General features: G+C 42.6%; 1 protein-coding gene across 1 annotated transcript in view; it reads right to left on the reverse strand.

The window, feature by feature from the left end:
• Positions 1–25,767, reverse strand: part of ncanb (neurocan b) — a 163,520-nt gene that overhangs the window by 78,681 nt on the left and 59,072 nt on the right. Inside the window, exon 9 of the mRNA XM_064932957.1 lies at positions 14,199–14,315. Within this exon, the coding sequence (XP_064789029.1) occupies positions 14,199–14,315 (117 nt within the window). The remainder of the gene's footprint in view (positions 1–14,198; positions 14,316–25,767) is intronic.

A 25,767-nucleotide genomic window follows, 5' to 3' on the forward strand; every position in this document is an offset into this window, starting at 1 on the left:
TGTTACCTACCCTTATCACCTGGGGGAGGCCCATCAGAAAGTCCAGGATCCAGTTGAAGAGGTATTTAGAGGTATTTAGTCCCAAGATCCTTAGCTCTGTGATGAGCTTTGAGGGCAGTATGGTGTTGAACGCTGAGCTATAGTCAATGAATAGCATTCTCACATAGGTGTTCCTTTTGTCCAGGTGTGAAAGGGCAGTGTGGAGTGCAATAGAGATTGCATCATCTGTGGATCTGTTGAGGCGGTATGCAAATTGGAGTGGGTCTAGGGTTTTTGGGATAATGGTGTTGTGCTTCTACACCGGCATTGCTTGCTGTTTGGGGTTTTAGGCTGGGTTTCTGTACAGCACTTTGAGATATCAGCTGATGTACGAAGGGCTATATAAATACATTTGATTTGATTTGATGTGAGCCATGACCAGCCTTTCAAAGCATTTCATGACTACAGACGTGAGTGCTACGGGTCAGTAGTCATTTAGACAGATTACTTTAGTGTTCATGGGCACAGGGACTATGGTGGTCTGCTTGAAACGTGTTGATATTACAGACTCAGACAGGGAGAGGTTGAAAATGTCAGTGAAGACACTTGCCAGTTGGTCAGCGCATGCTCGGAGTACACATCCTGGTAATCCGTCTGGCCCAGCGGCCTTGTGAATGTTGACCTGTTTAAAGGTCTTACTCACATCGGCTGCGGAGAGCGTGATCACACATTCGTCCGGAATAGCTGATGCTCTCATGCTTGTTTCAGTGTTACTTGCCTCGAAGCGAGCATAGAAGTTGTTTATCTCGTCTGGTAGGCTCGTGTCACTTGGCAGCTCTCGGCTGTGCTTCCCTTTGTAGTCTGTAATAGTTTGTAAACCCTGCCACATCCGACGAGCGTCGGAGCCGGTGTAGTATGATTCGATCTTAGTCCTCTATTAACGATTTGCCTGTTTGATGGTTCATTGGAGGGCATAGCAGAATTTCTTGTAAGCTTACGGGTTAGTCCCGCTCCTTGAAAGCGGCAGCTCTAGTCTTTAACTCATTGCGAATGAGATCCATGGCTTCTGGTCGGGGTATGTACATACGGTCACTGTGGGGACAACGTCCTCAATGCACTTATTGACAAAGCCAGTGACTGATGTGGTGTATTCCTCAATGCCATCGGAAGAATCCCGGAACATATTTCAGTCTGTGCTAGCAAAACAGTCCTGTAGTTTAGCATCTGTTTCAAATGACCACTTTTTTATAGACCGAGTCACTGGTGCTTCTTGCTTTAATTTTTGCTTGTAAGCAGGGATCAGGAGGATGGGATTATGGTCATATTTTCCAAATGGAAGGCGAGGGAGAGCTTTGTACGTGTCTCTGTGTGTGGAGTAATGGTGGTCTAGAATTGTTTTCCCTCCGGTTGCACATTTAACATGCTGATAGAAATAAGGTAAAACTGATGTAGGTTTCCCTGCATTAAAGTCCCCGGCCACTAGGACCGCTGCCTCTGGATGAGCATTTTCCTGTTGGCTTATGGCGGTATACAGCTCACTGAGTGCCGTTTTAGTGCCAGCATCGGTCTGTGGTGGTATGTAGACAACTACAAAACATACAGATGAAAACTCTCTAGGTAGATATTGTGGTCTACAGCTTATCATGAGATATTCTACCTCAAGTGAGAAAAACCATGAGACTTCCTTAGATATAATGCACCAGCTGTTTTTTACATATTTGCATAAGCCCCCGCCCCGTGTCTTACTGTTGCTGTTCTAGCCTGTCGATAGAGTGTATAACCTGCCAGCTGTATGTTCTTTATGTCGTTGTTCAGCCACGACTCAGTGAAACATAAGATATTACACGTTGGTAGGATTTACGTGTTTTCAGTTCTCCTGTTTATTTTCCAGCGATTGAATGTTAGCTAGCAGGACGGATGGCAAGGCAGATTAGCCACTAGCCGCCTGATCCTCAAAAGGTACCCTGATCTTTTTCCGCTAAATCTCTGTTTCCTTCTCCAGCAAATGAGAAGAAAAACTTGTTGTCTAATCTGAGGTGAATAATTGCAGTTCTGATGCCCAGAAGCTCTTTTCGATTATAAGAGATGATAGCAAAAACATTTATATACCAAACAAGTTACAAACAATGCAAAACAACTAACAAAATAGCATGTTTGGTTGAGAGCCAAATAGACGGCAGCCTTCCCCATAGTTTTAGAAAGGTCTGGAATTAACCTTTCTGGATAAGATCTTTTTTATACATTGCTTAAATAGTTGAGTATCTGGAGCATCAGCACTTGTGGGTTCGATTACAGGCTCAAAATGGCCAGAAACAAAGAACATTCTTCTGAAACTCATCACTCTAGTCTTGTTCTGAGAAATAAAGGCTTTTCCATGTGAGAAATCTCAAAGAAACTGGTTGCTGATAATGGGCCTCTGTACGACTATGTAAACTCAGCAAAAAAAGGAACATCCTCTCACTGTCAACTGTGTTAATTTTCAGCAAACTTAACATGTGTAAATATTTGTATGAACATAACAAGATTCAACAACTGAGACATAAACTGAACAAGTTCCACAGACATGTGACTAACAGGAATGGAATAATGTGTCCCTGAACAAAGGGTGGGGGTCAAAATCAAAAGTAATAGTCAATATCTGGTGTGGCCACCAGCTGCATTAAGTACTGCAGTGCATATCTTCCTCATGGACTGCACCAGATTTGCCAGTTCTTGCTATGTGATGTTACCCCACTCTTCCACCAAGGCACCTGCAAGTTCCCAGACATTTCTGGGGGGAATGGCCCAAGCCCTCACCCTCCGATCCAAAAGGTCCAAGACGTGCTCAATGGGATTGAGATCCAGGCTCTTCGCTGGTCATGGCAGAACACTGACATTCCCTTCTTGCAGGAAATCAAGCACAGAATGAGCAGTATGGCTGGTGGCATTGTCATGCTGGAGGGTCATGTCAGGATGAGCCTGCAGGAAGGGTACCACATGAGGGAGGAGGATGTCTTCCCTGTAACATACAGCATTGAGATTGCCTGCAATGACAACAAGCTCAGTCCGATGATACTGTGACACAATGCCCCAGACCATGATGGACCCTCCACCTCAAAATTGATCACGCTCCAGAGTACAGGCCTCGGTGTAATACTCATTCCTTCGACGATAAATGTGAATCCGATCATCACCCCTGGTGAGACAAAACCGCGTGAAGAGCACTTTTTGCCAGTCAGTGAAGAGCACTTTTTGCCAGTCCTGTCTGGTCCAGCCCTCAGTCCAGCCTGTCTTAGGAGTCTCACAGGACAGACATTGCAATTTATTGCCATGGCCACATCTGCAGTCCTCATGCCTCCTCGCAGCATGCCTAAGGCACGTTCACGCAGATGAGCAGAGACCCTGGGCATCTTTCTTTTGGTGTTTTTCAGAGTCAGTAGAAAGGCCTCTTTAGTGTCCTAGTTTTCATAACTGTGACCTTAATTGCCTACCGTCTGTATGCTGTTAGTGTCTTAATGACCATTCCACAGGTGCATGTTCATTAATTGTTTATGGTTCATTGAACAAGCATGGGAAACAGTGTTTAAACCCTTTACAATGAAGATCTGTGAAGTTATTTGGATTTTTATGAATTATCTTTGAAAGACAAGAGTCCTGAAAAAGGAACGTTTCTTGTTTTACTGAGTTTAGATATTCCATAAAAAAATCAGCAGTTTCCAGCTACAATAGTCATTTACTACATTAATAATGTCTACACTGTATTTATTATCAATTTGATGTTATTTTAATGGACAAACATTTAAAAAACAAGGACATTTCTGAGTGACCACAAACTTTTGAATATTTAGAATTTTTTCCTATTCAACAGAAGTTGGGCAATGGGGCTTGAAATGACTGAATGCCTTCTAAATATGGTAACAATCAAATTATAAATGACTTACTATAAGATTTCACCTTTCTGATAACTGTAAAATAAATATGATCATACTCAGTGACAGTACAAAATTGGCACTATTTCATATAACTGACGACAGAGAATTCTCTCCTAAACGTCCACTGAGAGCTCTAAATCCAGCTGAGAATATCACAGCGAGATGAAACCAGCACTGCTGGATTCAATGGACTGTCTCCTTTCATATGCCGTCTCCCAGACAGGGCTCTGCCACTCCGAAGAAGAGAAAATCGATTATTTGTCTGGAAAGGCCAGAAAATTTGATACTTTGTTCCCTATACAAATGTGGGCTCCGCTGAGAGAGTGGGAGTGGAGAACAGACTGATGGGTCTTTCTGCCACTATAAGACCCGGGAATCTATGACGTTCACAGATCGCTTTGTACACCAAAATGTCAGTCAGAACCGGTCCAGAACCGCTTCGGTCCCCATATAGGGAACTTAACCTCTAAGAGGTACCAGTTCCCACTGATAGTCAACCAAGTGGCCACACACAGCTGTGTATATGGTAGACATACAGATATAGGATTTTACTTTGATCACTGTTTTGTTGCTGAGAATTTTCCTGCACTGCAGGAAATGCAGATGAGCTTCGATGAGTTACACAAATTCACTGAAAATCCACATGTTAACAGTATTACACTTTTCATGTCGCCTACTTTTGTCCAGCTAATAATCTAACCACCGATCAAGAAACATTATGGACTAAGCGTTCAAATCCTGTTGCTGCAAGATTATTTTGCTGTGACAATATAGGTACAATTAAGATCCTTCATCTGTATAGAAGATTTATTAGATTCATATATAAGAGCGGTTATGTCCCATTTCCTCTAGGGATCCCCCCTCCTGACACCCCTACCTGGCCCTGTGTCCACCATGCTGCCCCCACCCTCTACATCCCTCCATCTCCCTCCCTCTCCCCACGAAGCGACTCTCCCCTTGTCTCATAAATGTTTGAGCGGCCCAGCAGAAACAGAGACCATGCATTATGCAGCATCTCTAAACGCCTCATCCCAAATAATTGCAAATACAATTCAAGTCCTGGAGATTGCCTCCGAGCAGCTTCAGTTACAATTCCACAGCCCTGTTTTGCCTAAATCATCATTCCTCCCACTATACTATACACAGAAGGAAACAAGATTTGCTTATTGCAGTGTTTGTGACACCGGCTGGGTTGGTAGTAATAAAGTAATGATGGATGGTAATGACTGTAATGAATCACTGATGAAGACTCAATCGCACAGAGCAGGAGAAGCAAAGGGAAGGAACATAGTTATGCTGTATAACCTGCAGGAAAGAAAGGTTATAGATTGCAAAAGAGTAGATGAAGAAAGAGAGAAAGTCAGATTGCAAGAAAGAAAGGCAATGAGAAGGAGAAAGAGAAAGTAACTATTTCCTTCCCTTCTCTCGTCCGCCATCCTCCTTTCAGTGCCTCACCTGGCCAGAGCGTGGTGGTAAGTCAGTAATGTGGTCAAGGGTTTGCAGTAATATGGAATTAACCTGATTGGTTGTAATTAATATGTCAGATACCACAGACAGATAGGGTGTCTATCTGCTGCAGACACAAGATGCAGGAAACCACCGGCAGCCAAAAAACCAAATACACAGTCCTGCAGGAAGATTTCAAACTGAACATAAAAAATAAAAAAAATAACTGTCACAGATCCCCTCGGTACTGCTGCTCATTCCGTTCACCAGCTCCGGAGGTCTACTTCACTGGCCTTCTAGGCATCACTGAACTGGATTCATTACCACCAACCCTGGACTGTCTTGTCTCATTACACACACCTGGTTCCCATTTCCCCCTGATTAGTATGTATATATACAGTATGTGCCCATTGTCCTTGTCGATGATTGTGCTATGTCCGTTGGTGTTGTGAGTACCTGTGCTCTGTTGTATCGGTTTTTGCGCTGTGTTTTTGTGCACTTGTTATTACTGTCCCGTGTATTATTTAGAGGTTTACACCTCGCTCTTTTGATTGGGTTACATCCCTGAGTTATATATATACGTGTCTGTTTTGGGCTCCGCCCCTGTCGTTTTCATGACGTACTTTATTTTGGGTGGAGAAATTAAAAACCCTATTAAGTATTCCTGCACCTGTCTCCAATCATTATACAACGTGACAGAATAACCAACCCACTAAACGGAGACAGCGGGAAAGACAGAGCTGTCGAACATCGTAGAGACAGTCCAGCATCACGAGGACTGTCTCTCCAAACTCAGCAGCACCTTGGACAGCGTGTTGGCAACCGTCCTGCATTTGGAGGGGAATGTGCAGTCCCTCCTGTCTCCAGCGCCGGTTCCAGAGCCGATGGAGGTGGGCTCTGCACGTTTGCCAGAGGCAGAGGGTAAGAGAAGGAGGAATCTGGGCCTCTGCTCCTATTGTGGAGAAAGGGTTCATTTCTCTCCGACCTTCCCCCTTGCCACTAATAGGCGAGGAGGTGACAAGCCAGGGAAGTCCCCTGTTCCAACCCAGGTATGATGCAAGATCTCCCCTCCTTTTCTGTCAACTCAACCGGTGTGTTTTCCCATTAAATTCCTTGAATACCCTAGCCCCTCACTCCTGTTAGCTCTGATTCATTCCGGGGCTGCCGTGAATCTTTTAGTTAGTGCACAGGCCACTGCATTGCACATTTCTTTGTTTCCCCTACAGTCACCCATTCCAGTTCGAGGCCTGGATAATCGTCCAATAAGAACAGGGCTCGTGTCTCACGATGTCTGTCTGGACCACGCCCCTCAAGTGGATTTACTGGAGAAGTAACAGGATCTGCACAGGGTTTTCTTTAAGACCCGGGCTACACACCTGCCTCCTCATCGCCCCTAGGACTGTGCCATTGACCTGCTTTCTGACGCAGCCCTCCCTTGAGGACACGTCTATCCCCTCTCCTATGCCGAGACCGAGGCCATGGAGACCTACTTACAGGAGAGAGCAGGGTTTAATCTGCCCCTCTACGTCACCAGCCTCCTCAAGCTTCTTTTTGGTTAAGAATAAAGATGGGGGACTGCGCCTCTGCATTGATTATCAACCTCTGAAAAAGCCACTTAAGTTCAGCTATCCTTTACCCCTCATCCCAAACATCATCGAACAAATGCATGGGGCGCAGTACTTCACGAAACTGGATTCATCGTGCAGGCATGACAATAACCACAGCATGACAATAAACATCCACAGAATGAACAGACAACATGAAATGAATCATGGAAAATTGCTATTCTACATTTTAAAAGCCCCAAATGAATCCCTTTTGTTTTGAGAAATATTGGTTCTATATGATTGACATACACAAAATGTACTATGTCCCAACAGATTCTAAGCAATTCCAAACTAACATCACAAACCATGTGTAATTCATCTGTTTAACATGCAATAATCAGGACTTATTGATGTGGCTGTAATGTTGATTGATCACCGATGCCTGTAGCCCACATAAATTTAGGATGATCCCCAAATCGAAGGCTGCCGACCCTAGACAGCCTGTGTGTGTGTGTGTGTGTGTGTGTGTGTGTGTGTGTGTGTGTGTGTGTGTGTGGTCAGTAGATGGCTGATTGATTATCACACCCATGACAATACCTCTCCCCTTAACCTCTGACCCTTGGCCTGCGACCCTTCTACATAAGTAGTGACCTGAAACAGCAACCTCTCCTCATTGACTTAGCATTAATGTATATGGGATCCATAGGAGCAAGGGCGTAACTCAGCCTCTGGATTGGAACCTCATTGTTTGCCTGTGGTTTGAAATGAAGAGGGCAATCGACATGTGCAGACAAAGGATATCAAGGATCTGTAAAGATTCTGTATAGAGGAATGATCTATGATCCCCCCCCCAAAGTGTTCTTCAATGTCATGAAACATTTAAAAAAGGCTCAGTGGCGTTATCCTCGCAAGGGGAGGGGGCTGGAGTAATGAAACGGGATTCAATAATCTTTTTATTTTTTATTACATGTTAAACAAAATAAATTCTTGGTTAGCCTAATCCAGCATTTTTGGGTTGACCAGAACACACAGACACAGACACACACACAGACACACACACACACACACACACTTCTGCCCCTGAGCAAGGTAGTTAACCCACTGTTCCCCGGGCACCAAAGATGTGGATGTTGATTAAGGCAGCTCCCCACACCTCTCTGATTCAGAGGGTTAAATGCGGATGACACATTTCAGTTAAATGCATTCAGTTGTACAACTGACTAGGTATCCCCCTTTCCTTTCCCTTTCAGTCAACTGTCTGTAAAGTCTCATTCCACCTGTTTATCTAACTCATCCCTCATATCTCTGCCTGTTCCTCTACTCTCTGTAGAGCAACATACGGGGAATGGCAACAGTAGCACCGCCAACTTTTGTGGGGATCACCTCATCCTCTAGATGGAAGGCTACAACCAAACCAGAACTACTGTTTTGGTAAGTACTTATCTCTACACATTAATACAAATGTATTATACAATAATGAATCCTAAAAGAAAACTCTTATACAAGATTTTTATACTCCAGTTTATTTTCACAAGAATGTTTTCTGAAAAAAAAACAGTAGTTCAGATTAAATCATTTGGTGTGATGAACCAATAACAAAAGGGAGAAATGCAGAGAAGCAATTTGACCATAAGTATTTAGATTGCATATTTATCCAATAGGTGTCTCCATAATGACAAACTCCTCTCTCGCTGCTGGAAATAAATTGAGACTAGTTTTCAGGCATTGTGGGCGGGGGGAGGTCCAATAGAAAAATGTGGAAATGTGTCGCACTGAATGGTGCAACACATTTCCTGTAGCTGCCTGGCCATCCCCAGTCCCCCACAAGTTACTCCTTTGCGTAGGAGAGATGGACATCTTTCTTCCATCTCTCAGTATGGACACACACTGATGGTTACTGTATAGTGAGGAAAAAAACATTCTGGTATTACAGTGCAATCGGAAATGATTCAGACCCCTTGACTTTTTCCACATTGTTACGTTACAGCCTTATTCTAAACTTGATTAAATTGCTTATTTTCCTCATCAATCTACACACAATAACCCATAATGACAAATCAAAAACAAGTGTTTATACATTTTGCAAATGTATTAATCATAAAACACTGCTATTTCACATTTACATAAATATTGAGATATTGAGTCTTCTTGGTTTATGATGCTACAAGCTTGGCACACCTGTATTTGGAGAGTTTATCCCATTCTTCTCTACATATCCTCTCAAGCTCTGTCAGGTTGGATGGGGAGCGTTGCTGCACAGCTATTTTCGGGTCTCTCCAGAGTAGAGCTCGACCGATTAATCGGAATGGCCAATGAATTAGGGCCAAATATAAGTTTTCATAACAATCGGAAATCAGTATTTTTGGACACCGATTTGGCCAAGTTGTTTTTTTTACACCTTTATTTAACTAAGGCAAGTCAGTTATTTCCAATGACGGCCGAGGAACGGTGGGTTAACTGCCTTGTTCAGGGGCAGAACGACAGATTTTTACCTTGTCAGCTCGGGGATTCAATCTTGCAACCTTACCGTTAACTAGTCCAACGCTCTAACCACCTGCTTTACATTACACTCCACGAGGATCCTGCCTGTTACACGAATGCAGTAAGAAGCCAAGGTAAGTTGCTAGCTAGCATTAAACTTATCTTATAAAAAACAATCAATCAATCATAATCACTAGTTAACTACACATGGTTGATGATATTACCAGTTTATCAAACGTGTCCTTCGTTGCATATAATCGATGCTGTGCGCATTCGTGAAAAAGGACTGTCGTTGCTCCAACATGTACCTAACCATAAACATCAATGCCTTTCTTAAAATCAATACACAAGTATATATTTTTAAACCTGCATATTTAGTTAATATTGCCTGCTAACATGAATTTCTTTTAACTAGGGAAAATGTGTCACTTCTCTTGCAACAGAGTCAGGGTATATGGAGCAGTTTGGGCCGCCTGGCTCGTTGCGAACTGTGAAGACTATTTCTTCCTAACAAAGACAGCCAACTTCGCCAAACGGGGGATGATTTAACAAAAGCACATTTGCGAAAAAAGCACAATCGTTGCATGACTGTACCTAACCATAAACATCAATGCCTTTCTTCGTATAGAATCGTATAGAGAGAAATTGTCCTATAATTCCTATAATAACTACAACCTAAAACCTCTTACCTGGGAATATTGAAGACTCATGTTAAAAGGAACCACCAGCTTTCATATGTTCTCATGTTCTGAGCAAGGAACTTAAACTTTAGCTTTCTTACATGGCACATATTGCACTTTTACTTTCTTCTCCAACACTTTGTTTTTGCATTATTTAAACCAAATTGAGCATGTTTCTGTCACGCCCTGGTCGAAATATATTATGTTTATTCTTCATTTATTCGGTCAGGCCAGGGTGTGACATGGGTTATTGTGGTGTGTTTTTGTCTTGGGGTTTTGTGGGATGTCTAGCGTTAGTCTATGGCTGCCTGAGGCGGTTCTCAATCAGAGTCAGGTGATTATCGTTGTCTCTGATTGGGAACCTTATTTAGGCAGCATATTCTTTGTGTGTTTCGTGGGTGATTGTCCTTAGTGTCCTTGTTCCTGTCGCTGTGTTAGTTTACACTAGTATAGGCTGTTTCGGTTTTTGTTACGTTCTTTACGTTCTTTGTTTTTGTAGTATTTGTATTTGATTCGTGTTTACGTTTGTTGATTAAATATGGATCGCAATCTACACGCTGCATTTTGGTCCGGCTCTCCTTCACCGCATGAAAACCGTTACAGTTTCATTATTTATTTGAGGCTAAATTGATTTTATTGATATATTATATTAAGTTAAAATAAGTGTTCATTCAGTACTGTTGTAATTGTCATTATTACAAATAAATGTAAAAAATTGGTATCGACGTTTTTTGGTCCTCCAATAATCTGTATCGGTATCGACGTTGCAAAATCATAATCGGTCGACCTCTACTTCAGAGATGTTTGATTAGCTTCAAGTCCAGTCATGGCTGTGTGCTTAGGGTCGTTGTCCTGTTGGAAGGTGAACCTTCGCCCCAGTGGGAGGTCTCTGTACTTTGTGCCGTTCATATTTCCCTCGACTAGTCTCCCAGTCCCTGCCGCTGAAAAACATCCCCACTTCCCCATGATGCTGCCACCACCATGCTTCACCATAGGGATGGTTTTGGCCAGGTGATGAGCGGTGCCTGGTTTTCTCCAGACGTGACGCTTGGCATTCTTTGGTTTCATCAGACCACAGAATCTTGTTTCTCATGATCTGAGAGTCCTTTAGGTGCCTTTTGGCAAACTCCAAGCGGGCTGTCATGTGCGTTTTACTGAGGAGTGGTTTCCGTCTGGCCACCATACTATAAAGGCCTGGAATGCTGGTTGTCCTCAACAGAGGATCTCTGGAGCTCTGTCAGAGTGACCATCATGTTCTTGGTCAACTCCCACACCAAGGCGCGTCTCCCACCGATTGTTCAGTTTGGCCGGGTGGCCAGCTCTAGGAAAAGTCTTGATGGTTCCAAACTTCTTCCATTTAAGAATGATGGAGGCCACTGTGGTCTTGGGGAACTTCAATGCTGCCGAAATGTTGGGGTTCCCTTCCCCAGATCTGTGCCTCGACACAATCCTGTCTCTGAGCTCTACGGACAATTCCTTCGACCTCATTGCTTGGTTTTTGCTCTGACATGCACTGTCAACTTATATAGACAGGTGTGTGCCTTTCCCAAATCATGTCCAATCAATTGCATTTACCACAGATAGACTCTAATCAAGTTGTAGAAACAGCTCAAGGATGATCAATGGAAACAGGAGGCACCTGAGCTCAATTTCGAGTCTAATAGCAAAGAGTCTGAATACTTATGTAAATAAGGTATTTCTGTTTTTTATTTGTAACAAATTAGCAAAAAAAAATATAAAAACCTGTTTTCACTTTGTTGTTATGGCGTATTGTGTGTAGATTGATGAGTAAAACATGTGGAAAAAGTGAAGGGGTTTGAATCATTTCAGAATGCACTCATTTAAGGGGTGCCTGGGGAGATGGGCAGCCCATAAGAAATCAAGGCACCCTCATAGGTGTTAAAATATTTATGGCCAGTGGACACCACTATAATATCAATGTTGGTCCAGTCCATTATTTTAGAAGCAATATGTTTTTTGACATAATTGTGATTGTCATAAACAGGAAATGTGATTTATAATTACTGGACATTTTCAAAGGGGAAATTACAAACTTAAGAAGTCTTTGTAAACCTCAAATACATTACCATTTTAAAATGTCCTGCATTGCAGGAAAATTCTCTTGCAACAGGGAGATCAAATTAAGATCCTATATCTGTATATGTTGTCGACCTCGTAAACCAATCGTAATATAGGAAGTTGTACACAAAAACCCTGGCCGCACCGACTAGTCGTGGTAAAAAGCTCAATTGCAGTGTCACCCCCCCCAAAAAATCAGGATTTCTATTGCTTTGATACTACAATTAACATTTGGCACTGGTTGCAGGTGGAAATGTTACATGTATAACCTTTAAAGCCCAGATCAGTGAACACTCAATAGGACCGGGATCGTCACCTACTGTAGATTCAGCCACGGTTTATTTCTTGAGCGGATGGTAAGGCGCCATAACATAATAAGAAATCATTTGTAGACTGCAAAATGACCGTAAGACGCCCAAACAGATATAATATTTGACTATAACATAATCATTTCAAACTGTGCTTACATTTGTATACAATCACATACAGTATATCTCTCGATTAAGATTGGGAATACTTCAGAACAGATTTCCAAATCACTTGGAGCTGATTTACTGGTGTTTTGAAAGTCGTTTATGTCCAACAATAAAAATGTATACAAACTATTTTTGCACAGAATTCTTGGGGGGCCAAATAAAATCACCCACGGACACGCACACTGTTCCCAACCCTTATTACCCCTCCACCTCTGACTAAGCGTCAACATCACACGGTTTGACTTCAGTATTCAACATTTGTCCAGAGGGGATATAAATGTCAAATACTGACGGTTAAGTTCGGCGATTAATTCCGAATGGTTAAGGTAAGAGTTAAAGGATAGAGTCAAAAGTAAAATTGTGCCTAGCACTGGGATTTGAACACAGGACACTCGGAGCCGGAACTTGCGGCTTACGTCCATCCACAACGCCCTTGCAAGCCGCAGGCCTGCTTGATGTTAATAACACACACCGTTGCGCCTAGTGCACAGTTTTGAAGGCATCTCCTGATGTCCTGGGGACCTGGATGAACGTTGAATGTCGCCTTGGATTTGGAGTGACCTGGCTTGACTTAGCCCATGTCCCCTTGACAGTCACACACACCTGTGACCGTACAGCCCAACCAGGTCACTCCAGCACAGCCCAGCTCTGACTGGCTCATTCCCCCATCACACAGTACAGTACACTCAGCATCTCCCTGTCACAGCATGCGTACTCAGCCTCACCTTAAATGACACACCCTCCTCATTCAAACACATTCACTGTTAGAGCCTCACCTCTGTGCACGGAAAACACACACTTTGCATTCACACACCCACCTCTGAAAACAGCACACACCCTCCCCATTCACACACACTCTGTCACAGGCTGCTTCCGCAGCCTTACCTCACATCTGCAGGCAGGCAGAGAACAGCAGCTTGGGCACAGCAGGACCATGCAGCTAAACTTCCTCATGCAAAAACTGACTGAGCCAGTGATAATGTCAAATACCATCAACGCAGGCATTGGAGCAAAACATTACACATTTACTGTATGCAGATCATACACCTGCTCTTTCCATGACACAGACTGAACAGATGAATACAGGGGTAAGCTATGATCACTTATTGATGCCACTTGTTAAATCAACTTCAATCAGTGTAGATGAAGGGGAGGAGACAAGTTAAAGAAGGATTTTATGTATGCCATTCAGAGGGTGAATGGGCAAGACAAAAAATATATAAGTGACTTTGAACGCGGTTTGTGTCAAGAACTGCCACGCTGCTGGGTTTTTCAAGCTCAACAGTCTCTCTTGTGTATCAAGAAAGGTCCACCACCCAAAGGACATCTAGCCAACTTGACACAACTGTGGGAAGCATTGGAGTGAACATGGGCCAGCATTCCTGTGGAACACTTTGGGGGGGGGGGCTCAATATTAGGAAGGTGTTCATAATGCTTTGTACTCAGTGTATTTGTATCAGCTATAGTTAAACAGTAAATCTACAATGATTCTGAGTCTGGCTATGAGTACAACACACAGGGCTGGAAAGAGGGTGACCTTCTGCAGCTCTTAACCTTTCCCCCTCTCCACAGTGACCTTTGACCCCTGACCCAACTCACCGATCTCGCAGTTCTCTCCAGAGTAGCCCTGGGGGCAGTAGCAGCTGTAGCCGTCGCCCTCCGGCAGGCAGCTGCCTCCATGCAGACAGGGGTTGGTCTGGCACGGGTTGTCTTCAGCTGTAGAATGGAGATAGAGCAGGGGGGTTAACCGAGGAAGATGTGTACACAGAGATGCAGTACATTAACACACACATGCCAAACAGCTACCTGGACTATTTGCATTACCCTTTTTTTGCACTAACGTTTTTGACTCATTACAAACGCTGCTGCTACTGTTAATTATCTGTTGCTTTAGTCCTAGTTTATGTACATATGTACCTCAATTACCTCGTACACATCGCCTCGGTACTGGTACCCCTTGGCCTGATATACCCCTTGACTTTTTTCAAATTTGGTCTTATTCTAAAAACAAAAATGTTCCCTCATTTTTACGAATTAAAAAAACTTTCATAAACGGAAATAAAACATTTTCATAAGTACTCACACCCTTTGCTCAGTACTTTGTTGAAGCTTTCCGAAGGCACTGTATAGCCAATTTATGTGTATTTGTGTATTTATTATTGCTTTTATTATTAGGCGTTATTACTTCTCTCTTATTTCTCTATTTTCTTTCTCTCTGCTTTGTTGGGAAGGGCCCGTAAGTTCCAGTCTGCAAGGTGTATCTCTACAGCATGGGCATAACTCTGGGTGGCGTGGACATCTCCATGCATGCACCCTATCAACATAGAACTCATTCAATATTGCACCATCCCATTCTCTGGGCTCTGTCTACAATCATAACCAGTAGTATATAACAGGAAAAATGAATCATAACCAGTAGTATCTACCAGAAACATAGAATAATACCAGATGTTTGGTGAATCTATGAATTATGTATGACACTGGAGTCTTAGCCACTCAAAATATTTTTGGGGGAGAATATTTTGATATTTATTTCAACACTAAAAATCTTGCCAAAGCATATTCTGTAAGAGGGGTTAATATGAATTTAAAACCATTTGACATGATATATATTTATTTACTTATGGGCTTTGAAATGAACAAATGTAGGCTAAGTCTGGCATAAGCTTATTCTCACACTTTACAATAACTCTGTTGCAATGGTCTTAGGTAGCCTCCGTATAGGCGATTCCCTCCATCGCGACACTGCTGCCCAGTTGAAGAGCTTGTGATCTCCATGTAGCACCACAGCACCATGCGCCTTCGGAAAAGCACCCCTCAGCCTCAGATGTCTTCCTGGAGGCATGCAGCCATATAGAGCCATTATACCCTAATATAGGTCTATTTGCCTACGAGCCAAATAATGTGAAGAGCATGCATGATGTGTGCAACTCGTCATTCCAACATATTTGAACATTTAATTCATCATAAGTAAGCATTTCACTGTTGGTTTACACCATGTGACAAATAAAATTGTATTTGACACGCACAAGTAAGTGAATGCACACACACACACACACACACACACACACACACACACACACACACACACACACACACACTGCAGTTCTCTCTCAAGCACAGACACAGATAGATTTACACATACTAGAATTCTACCTCTCCGGGTCGGATGAGCTTGTATCTTTCCCCTCATACATCATTAAGTAAGCCTGGGTATTATAAATGCTGGAAAAGAGATGTAGCGCATCAGATTGTGTCTGGGCCTGGAAACTTATCTGGGTTGGCTAATACAACCATACTTAAAGTAGCTATCTCTCCCCACAGCCACAAAACAAAGTCTCATAACCTGGTGCTGTGCAACTTTCCTTGTCAAACACCAGCACCGTCCTAAAATTAGAGCCTATAATTACGACTTAATCTACTCTCTCACCATTTATCTCAAAATGTTTCCCTTGAAGAGCGGTGCTTGGATTTATAGCCTGGCAAAATAAAATATGTTAATTACCTCGCGACAACACGGTCATATGGCATTAAAAGAGGTGGCTCCAAGGGTGCCTGACTGGGCGATGATCAGGTAATTTATGAGTACCCAGCCCATCAGAGTGACGCGGGTGGGTGGCACACATTGTCCTCCCCCCCACCGAGCATCCGTCCTGATAAAAAGGAGTGGGAGACAGACAGAGCAGCCAATCTGTCACCTTGTGGAAAGGAAAGTCGCACAGCTAGCACCCCCCTCTCTCTCACTCTCTCAAACAGTGTGTGTCGCTGAGTGGGTGAAGTGCAGTATGAAGGACCTGTCAGATTGTCTATCTTCTGTATTATTCCTCAATCTAAAGCTCTTCAATGTGAAGACTGGGGCTCTATCTGAGAGAGTCACTGGCACGTCATGGTTCTCTGTTACTTGGTTATCTGTGGTAGCTCATCCACCACTAATATATTCATTAGCATCACATATCTGACAGTGGCCTGTTTAGCCCTGCGTGACAGTGTGTTGGTAAAGACTCCACACCTGCTCCATTTCTTTATGTGATGGTTAACAATGACCGTGTGGGTCTGACGACACAGCTCTAGTCAGCAGGGCCCACAGCAGATGGGACGGTTTGCTCTAATAAATATCACAACCACCAAAAATGCTCTACCTCCCTGTTATTGGTAATGGTGAGAGCTTAGCATGTTAAAAATTCCTTCATGATTATCTGAAATCATGGAAGCATCCACACAAATGTAAAAGTTTTCAGAAAAATGTTTTATTCTTATTTACAATGAAAGGGACTCCAAAATGACACAATGCATTATTGACCATTCATTGCTGTTGGGCACAAAAAAAATTAAAACACAAAACAAAAAAACTATTTTGTAGAGTCACAAGCTTGATATCAGGGTTGGTGTTATGGGCGGGCCTTAGGGGGCCTGGTCGGCTCTACTATACCTCCTTGCCCGTCCAAATAAAATAAAATAAAATATTGATTATTCTTTGCCCAAGACGTTTGCCAACAGAACGATGCAGCTGACCACGCCGCTGGCGTTATGTGTGAGTGTTGCAAAATAAATTTACACACACAGTGCATTCGGAAAGTATTCAGACCCCTTGACCTTTTCACTCCAGTCTGAGGTCCTGAGCACTCTGGAGCAGGTTTTCATCAAGGATCTAACTGTACTTTGCTCCGTTCATCTTTCCCTCAACCCTGACTAGTTTCCCAGTCACTGAAAAACATCCCCACAGCATGATGCTGCCACCACCGTGCCTCACCGTAGGGATGGATCCAGGTTTCCTCCAGCCGTGACACTTGGAATTCAGGCCAAAGAGTTTCATCTTGGTTTCATCAGACTAGAGACTGTTGTTTCTCATGGTCTGAGTCCTTCAGGTGCCTTTTGGCAAACACCAAGGGGGTTGTCATGTGATTGAAAGATGAACTGAGGTCCACACTCCAGTCCAGTTGGTGGTGGTAATGCACCTTAAAGTTGATTTCCTACCGCTATATAAAGTCCACAGAAGAAGAAGAAGAAGAGGATGACTGAAGGATTAGAGAAAACTAGAAAATAACTAGGTTTCCCCTTTTATCTGTGGCTTAATTGTCGGAGTATTGAAACACACAATTTTGTGTGACTCAAAATGGCCAAAAATTCTATAAAGATCCCGAAAAAAAGGAACTTGTGCATTTCAGGTAAAATACAACCCAATATTCATATCCCAGGACAAATTATCAAGCGACCGCAAGCTATCTAAATGGTCATGAATGTTCCATGTGTTTCGACCTGTCCCCAGAAATAGTCGGTTCAGAGTTCATTTTGATATTTCAACCTGCTTGCCCTGATCACATCTGGTGTGGATGGAGAAAATCAATGTGCGCGTGCCCAGTCTAGTCAGCATGTGTCACAGTTAAAGCATCGAAGTGATAGTGTGGCATGTCATAATATTTATTTCCAGACAGCATCAGATACATGGACTACATATAGAGGGGCTGTTTCGCTTGTTCGGATGCTTTCTCCTGTAATGTACACTGCTCAAAAAAATAAAGGGAACACTAAAATAACGCATCCTAGATCTGAATGACTGAAATATTCTTATTAAATACTTTTTTCTTTACATAGTTGAATGTGCTGACAACAAAATCACACAAAAATGATCAATGGAAATCAAATTTATCAACCCATGGAGGTCTGGATTTGGAGTCACACTCAAAATTAAAGTGGAAAACCACTTTGATCCAACTTTGATGTAATGTCCTTAAAACAAGTCAAATTGAGGCTCAGTAGTGTGTGTGGCCTCCACGTGCATGTATGACCTCCCTACAACGCCTGGGCATGCTCCTGATGAGGTGGCGGATGGTCTCCTGAGGGATCTCCTCCCAGACCTGGACTAAAGCATCCGCCAACTCCTGGACAGTCTGTGGTGCAACGTGGCGTTGGTGGATGGAGTGAGACATTTTATTTTTTATTTTACCTTTATTTTTCTAGGCAAGTCAGTTAAGAACAAATTCTTATTTTCAATGACGGCCTAGGAACAGTGGGTTAACTGCCTGTTCAGGGGGAGAACGGCAGATTTGTACCTTGTCAGCTTGGGGATTTGAACTTGCAACCTTTCGGTTACTAGTCCAACACTCTAACCACTAGGCTACCCTGCCGCCCCAGGGTAGCCTAGTGGTTAGAGTGTTGGACTAGTAACCGTGATGTCCCAGATGTGCTCAATTAGATTCAGGTCTGGGGAACTGGCGGGCCAGTCCATAGCATCAACTCCTTCCTCTTGCAGGAACTGCTGACACACTCCAGTACATGAGGTTTAGCATTGTCTTGCATTAGGAGGAACCCAGGGCCAACCGCACCAGCATATGGTCTCAAAAGGGGTCTGAAGATCTCATCTCGGTACCTAATGGCAGTCAGTCTACCTCTGGCGAGCACATGGAGGGCTGTGCGGCCCCCCAAAGAAATGCCACCCAACACCATGACTGACCCACCGCCAAACCGGTCATGCTGGAGGATGTTGCAGGCAGCAGAACGTTCTCCATGGCGTCTCCAGACTCTGTCACGTCTGTCACGTGCTCAGTGTGAACCTGCTTTCATCTGTGAAGAGCACAGTGCGCCAGTGGCGAATTTGCCAATCTTGGTGTTCTCTGGCAAATGCCAAACGTCTTGCACAGTGTTGGGCTGTAAGCACAACCCCCACATGTGGATGTCGGGCCCTCATACCACCCTCATGGAGTCTGTTTCTGACCGTTTGAGCAGACACATGCACATTTGTGGCCTGCTGGAGGTTATTTTGCAGGGCTCTGGCAGTGCTCCTCCTGCTCCTCCTTGCACAAAGGCGGAGGTAGCGGTCCTGCTGCTGGGTTGTTGCCTTCCTACGGCCTCCTCCACGTCTCCTGATGTACTGGCCTGTCTCCTGGTAGCGCCTCCATGCTCTGGACACTACGCTGACAGAGAAAGCAAACCTTCTTGCCACAGCTCGCATTGATGTTCCATCCTGGATGAGTGGCACTACCGGAGCCACTTGTGTGGGTTGTAGACTCATGCTACCACTAGAGTGAAAGCACCGCCAGCATTCAAAAGTGACCAAAACATCAGCCAGGAAGCATAGGAACTGAGAAGTTGTCTGTGGTCAACACCTGCAGAACATTTGCAGAACCACTCCTTTATTGGGGGTTTCTTGCTAATTGCCTATAATTTCCACCTGTTGTCTATTCCATTTGCACAACAGCATGTGAAATGTATTGTCAATCAGTGTTGCTTCCTAAGTGGACAGTTTGATTTCACAGAAGTGTGATTGACTTGGAGTTACATTGTGCTGTTTAAGTGTTCCCTTTATTTTTTTGAGCAGTGTAGTATGGAGCGAGATACTTGCCAAAAAGGTTGAATATATGTATCGTTAGAATCGTAAGAAAATCCATACGTAAATTGTTAGGATTGCAAGAAAAGCCATACGTTAAACATGACGTGAAATTTAATCTGGGAACAAGCCAACACCATGTTATGATTACGGACTAACCTTTTAGGCTTGAACAAATCTTGTGTTGCAAATCTGAAGTACAATAATACCTTTCAGAGTTTTGGCAGTTTCATCTCACCAACACAAAAAAAAGGCACACCAAACGGCCTGTGAGGAGCACTACGCGAACAATTACAACACAGAAGAACGTTAAGTCAAGGAAACTGGAAAGAGGTATTCTGCACGTTTTCAATTTAAACGTGTCCAATTCTTTATTACTCCTCAGTTGAGTTTACTTCACATTTAGGTAGCTAATGTAATGGATTTGTTTGCCAGCACAAGTCTAGATAGCGCTAGCTGTATTATGCATGCAACAGTAAAGTTTCAGTCTGCTAGGTGTATCTCTACAGCATGGGCATAACTCTGGGTGACGTGGACATCTCCATGCATGCACCGAATCAAAATTTGACTCATTCAGTCTTGCACCATCCCATTCTCTGGGCTCTGTCTACGATCATAACCAGTAGTATCTACAATAAATACTGAATCATTAACAGTAGTATATACCAGGAATAATGAATCATTACCAGTAGTATCTACCAGAAACATAGAATAATACTAGATGTTTGGTGAATCTAAGAATTATGTCTGACCACTGGAGTCTTTGCCACTCAAAATATTTTTGGGGAGAGAATATTTTGATATTTATTCCAGCACTCAAAATCTTGACTAAGCATATTCTTTAAGAGGGGTTAATATGAATTTTAAATCATTTGACATGATTTATATGAATTGGTTCATGAACATATGGACTTTGTACAAGGGAGAGGTTAAATGTAGGCTGTCTGGCATAAGCTTATTCCCACACTATACAATAACTCTGTTGCAATGGTCTTAGGTAGCCTCCGTATAGGCGATTCTCTCCATCGTGACACTGCTGCCCAGTTGAAGAGCTTGTGATCTCCATGTAGCACCACAGCACCATGCGCCTTCGGAAAAGCACCCCTCAGCCTCAGATGTCTTCCTGGAGGCATGCAGCCATATAGAGCCATTATACCCTAATGTAGGTCTATTTGCCTACGAGCCAAATAAAGTGAAGAGCATGCATGATGTGTGCAACTCGTCATTCCAACATATTTGAACATATAATTCATCCTTCATTCAGGTCAGTCAGTATGTCATCCATTCAGTCATTTGTCTGAGTTGCAATAGGAACTAAATCAAAGAGAATAGAACTGAATTCCATGTGTATTCAAAATTATCAAAATTCTTTCGCCTATCACTTTAATAAGTAAATGTTTAATTTAAGTCTATTCAAAGAATAAAATAGGCTTTCAACATGTAGGAATAATTTCAGAACTCAATTTCTGTTTTAAAACTAATCGAGTAAAGGTAAACGTAAAGTAAGAATTGAACGTGTAAATGTTCATTCATAATCATAACATCCCTATGTTTGTACGTTTACAGATCTAATTAAATGTTTTCGTTTCATGTTTGATGCATGGCTTTTCTTATGATCCTAACAAGTTATGTATGGATATTCTTACGATCCTAACGATATGCACGTTCAACCTTTTTGGCAGCTATCTCGCTCCATACTAAAGTTTCAGCAGAGAGGAAGAGACTAAGTGAGAGGGCTCACTCTCACCAAAATCAGTCCATTATCAACCATATGCGTTTCTATGAGATTAATATGCAGACCTAAGCTTGTTGCCTGACCTCCCGCCTTTGGAGCAAAGACTCACATTGTTAGTGCATAGACATGAGCATCTCGTCATTACAGATCTCTGGTTTCAGCCTCCTGTGAATTGGAAAGGAAAGTTGGCGTGTGCACAGTGCCCTGTTAGGATGCTAAAAGCAAAAAAAGTTAATGTATGTTTTGCCAAAATTATATAATTACACTCCTGTCTAAATAAAATAATTCAAAATACTTCACCAGGCAGCATGACTTAGGCACCGAGGCAGTGCTTAATTTGAGTCGGATCCTGGCACCTCTCAGATTGACTTTGTTCATTCCAGCACCTATTTGCCCGGTACCTCTCGCGGCATGATTTATTAATTGTTTCACTGTTCACACTGTAAACATTCTAGTAAAAGCGATCAACGTTAAATTAAGTTACCTCCTTGTTATTTCTCCCACCCCCCAGAAAGACAATAATGTAAAAGTGCTGTGATCTTTCTGCGTAATCATCATATCCTGCCACACTGATTCCAGACCTGCTCGCTTATTTGTACATAGAGATTATGCAGAGGGGGATTGGGGTAAGTAACTGATCTTAAGCCAGAGAACTGTCAGTCGCGCAGTAGAGGAGTGAGGAGAAAACTGTTCCTGATGGCGATGCCTTAGCTTGCAGAGCTGCTAATCCCGTCAGTTCAGCATAACCATTGGCACCGCCACTAGCTAGTAGGCCTGCTAGTGAGTCAGACTCAGCGGGAGAGGGAGACGGGGAGCTAGGGGGGACAGTACATCATCCACCAACAAAGTTCTCGGAGCGGGTGCAATTTGCAGTTCAAGAACAAGCAAACGTATAACCTCTGGCTTGTCATGCAGAATTCAAAGCTGGGCTGTACAACATGCAAAAGGATAGGGAGCTTGTGTCTAGAAATGACTGGAGGGATTAAACTAGCAAAAGAAGGGGTAGAATGTAAAGTATCGTCCTCTGGCTCAGACTTAAAAACAAAACAAACGAAGAGCCCTCGGAAAAAAAGGTTTTTGAACATGCCCGAACCAAGTCACATTTGGTGGCAGCAAGCCTTGTATAGAACAGGCTAAAGAGGACACCCAGGTTATAGTTAATACTCAAAATGTAAAAAAATACTCTACAGTCAGAATCTTCAGAACAGGCTTAGAAGGAGGCTGAACATCACAGGCCCTCTTATGGCTTTGAGCAAGAAGTTGACTGTCAGGATTTATAAACTTTTTCTGTACTGTGAAGTTAATCTGAATATGTGCATCATATCACATAGGCTGGAGGTCTATATATTCTCATATGTGTATTCTGCTGAAGCCTACATTGATTTATGTTATTTGAACGTATACGCCGATATTGTGATATTTGTTCTACTGCTACATTGATGTCTTCATAATTAGATGAAATTCGTGTCTCGTAACACCCACAGCTGAGTGTGTGCGCATATGCATATGGCCTTATTATGGATCCCCATTAGTTCCTTCCCAGACAGCAGCTACTCTTCCTGGGGTCCAAACACATTAAGATACTTACATTACACATAAAACAAAATATAAAACAGTACATCATGTAACATTATTACACCACTACATATCTACAAATGTATAATATCACCATACAACAATATTACAATGTACGTGTCACGTTCGTCGTAAAGAGGAGACCAAAGCGCAGCGTGATTAGAATACATTCTTCTTTTAAATGAAGGAAGAACACGAAGAACAAACTAACCAAAACAACAACACGACCGTGACGCTATGAACAACGAGTGCAGACACAGGCAACTACACATAGACAATAACCCACAAACCATCCAAGGCATATGGCTGCCTAAATAGGATCCCCAATCAGAGACAATGATAAACAGCTGCCTCTGATTGAGAAGCAATCTAGGCAACCATAGACATAAAAACACCTACACTGGAAAAACGCATAAACATACAAAAACCCTAGACTGGACAAAAAATATATCTCCCTTGTCACATCCTGACCTAACCAAAACAATAAAGACAACAAAGATAACCAAGGTCAGGGCATGACAGTATGTGTGTATAGAGTGTGTGTGTGCTAGCGCTCGTGTACCTTCGTGTGTGTTTCTTCACAGTCCCTGCTGTTCCAAGGTGTACTTTTACCATTTGTTTTGTATCTAATTCTACTGCTTGCATCAGTTACCTGATGTGGAATAGAGTTCCATATAATCATGGCTCCACTGATGTAGTACTGTGTGCCTCCCATAGTCTTTCTGGACTTGGGGATTGTGAAGAGACCTCTGGTGGCATGTCTTGTGGGGGTGCATGGGTGTCAGAGCTGTGTGCTAGTAGTTTAAACACACAGCTCGGTACATTCAGCTTGTCAACACTTCTTACAAAAACATGTAGTGATGAAGTTAATCTCTCCTCTACTTTCAGCCATGAGAGATTGACATGCATATTATTAATGTTAGATCTACATGTACATTTAAGGGCCAGCCGTGCTGCCCTGTTCTGAGCCAGTTGTAATTTTCCCAAGTCCCTCTTTGTGGCACCTGACCAAACTACTGAACAGTAGTCCATGTGCGACAAAACTAGGGCCTGTAGGACCTGCCTTGTTGATAGGGTTGTTAAGGCAGAGCAGTGCATTATTATGGACAGACTTCTCGCCATCTTAAATCAAATGAAATCAAACTCTATTTGTCATATGCGCCGAATACAACAAGTGTAGACCTTACCGTGAAATGCTTACTTACAAGCCCTTAACAAACAGTGCAGTTCAAGAAGAGTTAAGAAAATATTTACCAAATAAACTAAAGTAAAAAAGAACATAACAATAATGAGGCTACATACAGGGGGTACCGGTACCGAGTCAGTGTGTGGGGGTACAGGTTAGTTGAGGTAACTCTCGACCCGCTCCACTACAGCGCCATTGACGTTAAAACCTCTTCAGGCTAGGGTCTATTTTTCTCCACTTGTTACTCTCCACTTGTCTGCTTGTTACTCAGGCCCAGAAGCCAGGATATGCATATAATTGGTACCATTGGATAGAAAAGACTTTAACTGAAATGTTACAATAATATATGAAACTATAACACAATTGATATGGTAGGAGAAAATCCAAAGAAAAACCAGTCAGATTCTGAGAGCCCATGCTCTTTCAATGGAAAGCTAATGGTCATATGCAATTCCAGCTCCCAGATTGCAATTCATATGGCTTCACCAGTCTTTGTTCAAGGTTTTAGACCTGTTTCTTCCAAAATGAGGATGAATTTTGAGTTTTGTTACTGGGAGTTAGAGTTGGAAATCAGTCTGTGCGTGCGCTTTGAAGAGGATACGCACTTGCTAATTTTGCTTTTCTATTGAACATACTTCCTTCCATATGAAATATTATAGTTTAATTACTTTTTCGGGTACCTGAGGATTAGATAGAAATGTATTTTGACTTCTTTTAACAAAGTTTAGCGGTAGCTTTTTGGATTCCTTTCTCTGCATGTTGAACGAGTGGATTACTCAAATCTATGGCGCCAACTAAACTGACTTTTTGGGACATAAAGAAGGACCAAACTACTGAACAAACTATCTAACAAAACGACCGAGCATGTTGTAGCTGGGACCCTGGGGATTGCAAATCAGAGGAAGAATTTCAAAAAGTAAGTGAATACGTGTAAGTGATTTTACGAAGCCTGTGCTGGTTGAAAAATATTTTGATGTGGGGCACCGTCCTCAAACAATCGCATGGCATGCTTTCACTGTAAAACCTATTGTAAATCAGACAATGCAGTTGAATTAACAAGAATTTAAGCTTTTAACTGATATAAGACACTTGTTATGTTTAATATCCACATTTTTATGATAATTTATTTGAATTATGCGCAATCCAATTAGCGGAATGACTTTTGCTTCCCTACAGGTCTGGGGGCACAGACTTTCTACGAGGCTTAAATTGAAGATATGGAAAATAGGAGTGGAAATATCGTCCGCTATTAAAGTAATGTTCCATCCAGGTTGCAAGACCCAGGTGGCTTGTCATTGTTGATAGACACAATACTTTTTTCAACTGTTCCACACACACTTTACGGAAT

This window comes from Oncorhynchus masou, chromosome 24 (assembly GCF_036934945.1).
Source record: "Oncorhynchus masou masou isolate Uvic2021 chromosome 24, UVic_Omas_1.1, whole genome shotgun sequence".
In the NCBI taxonomy this organism is placed as follows: domain Eukaryota; kingdom Metazoa; phylum Chordata; class Actinopteri; order Salmoniformes; family Salmonidae; genus Oncorhynchus; species Oncorhynchus masou.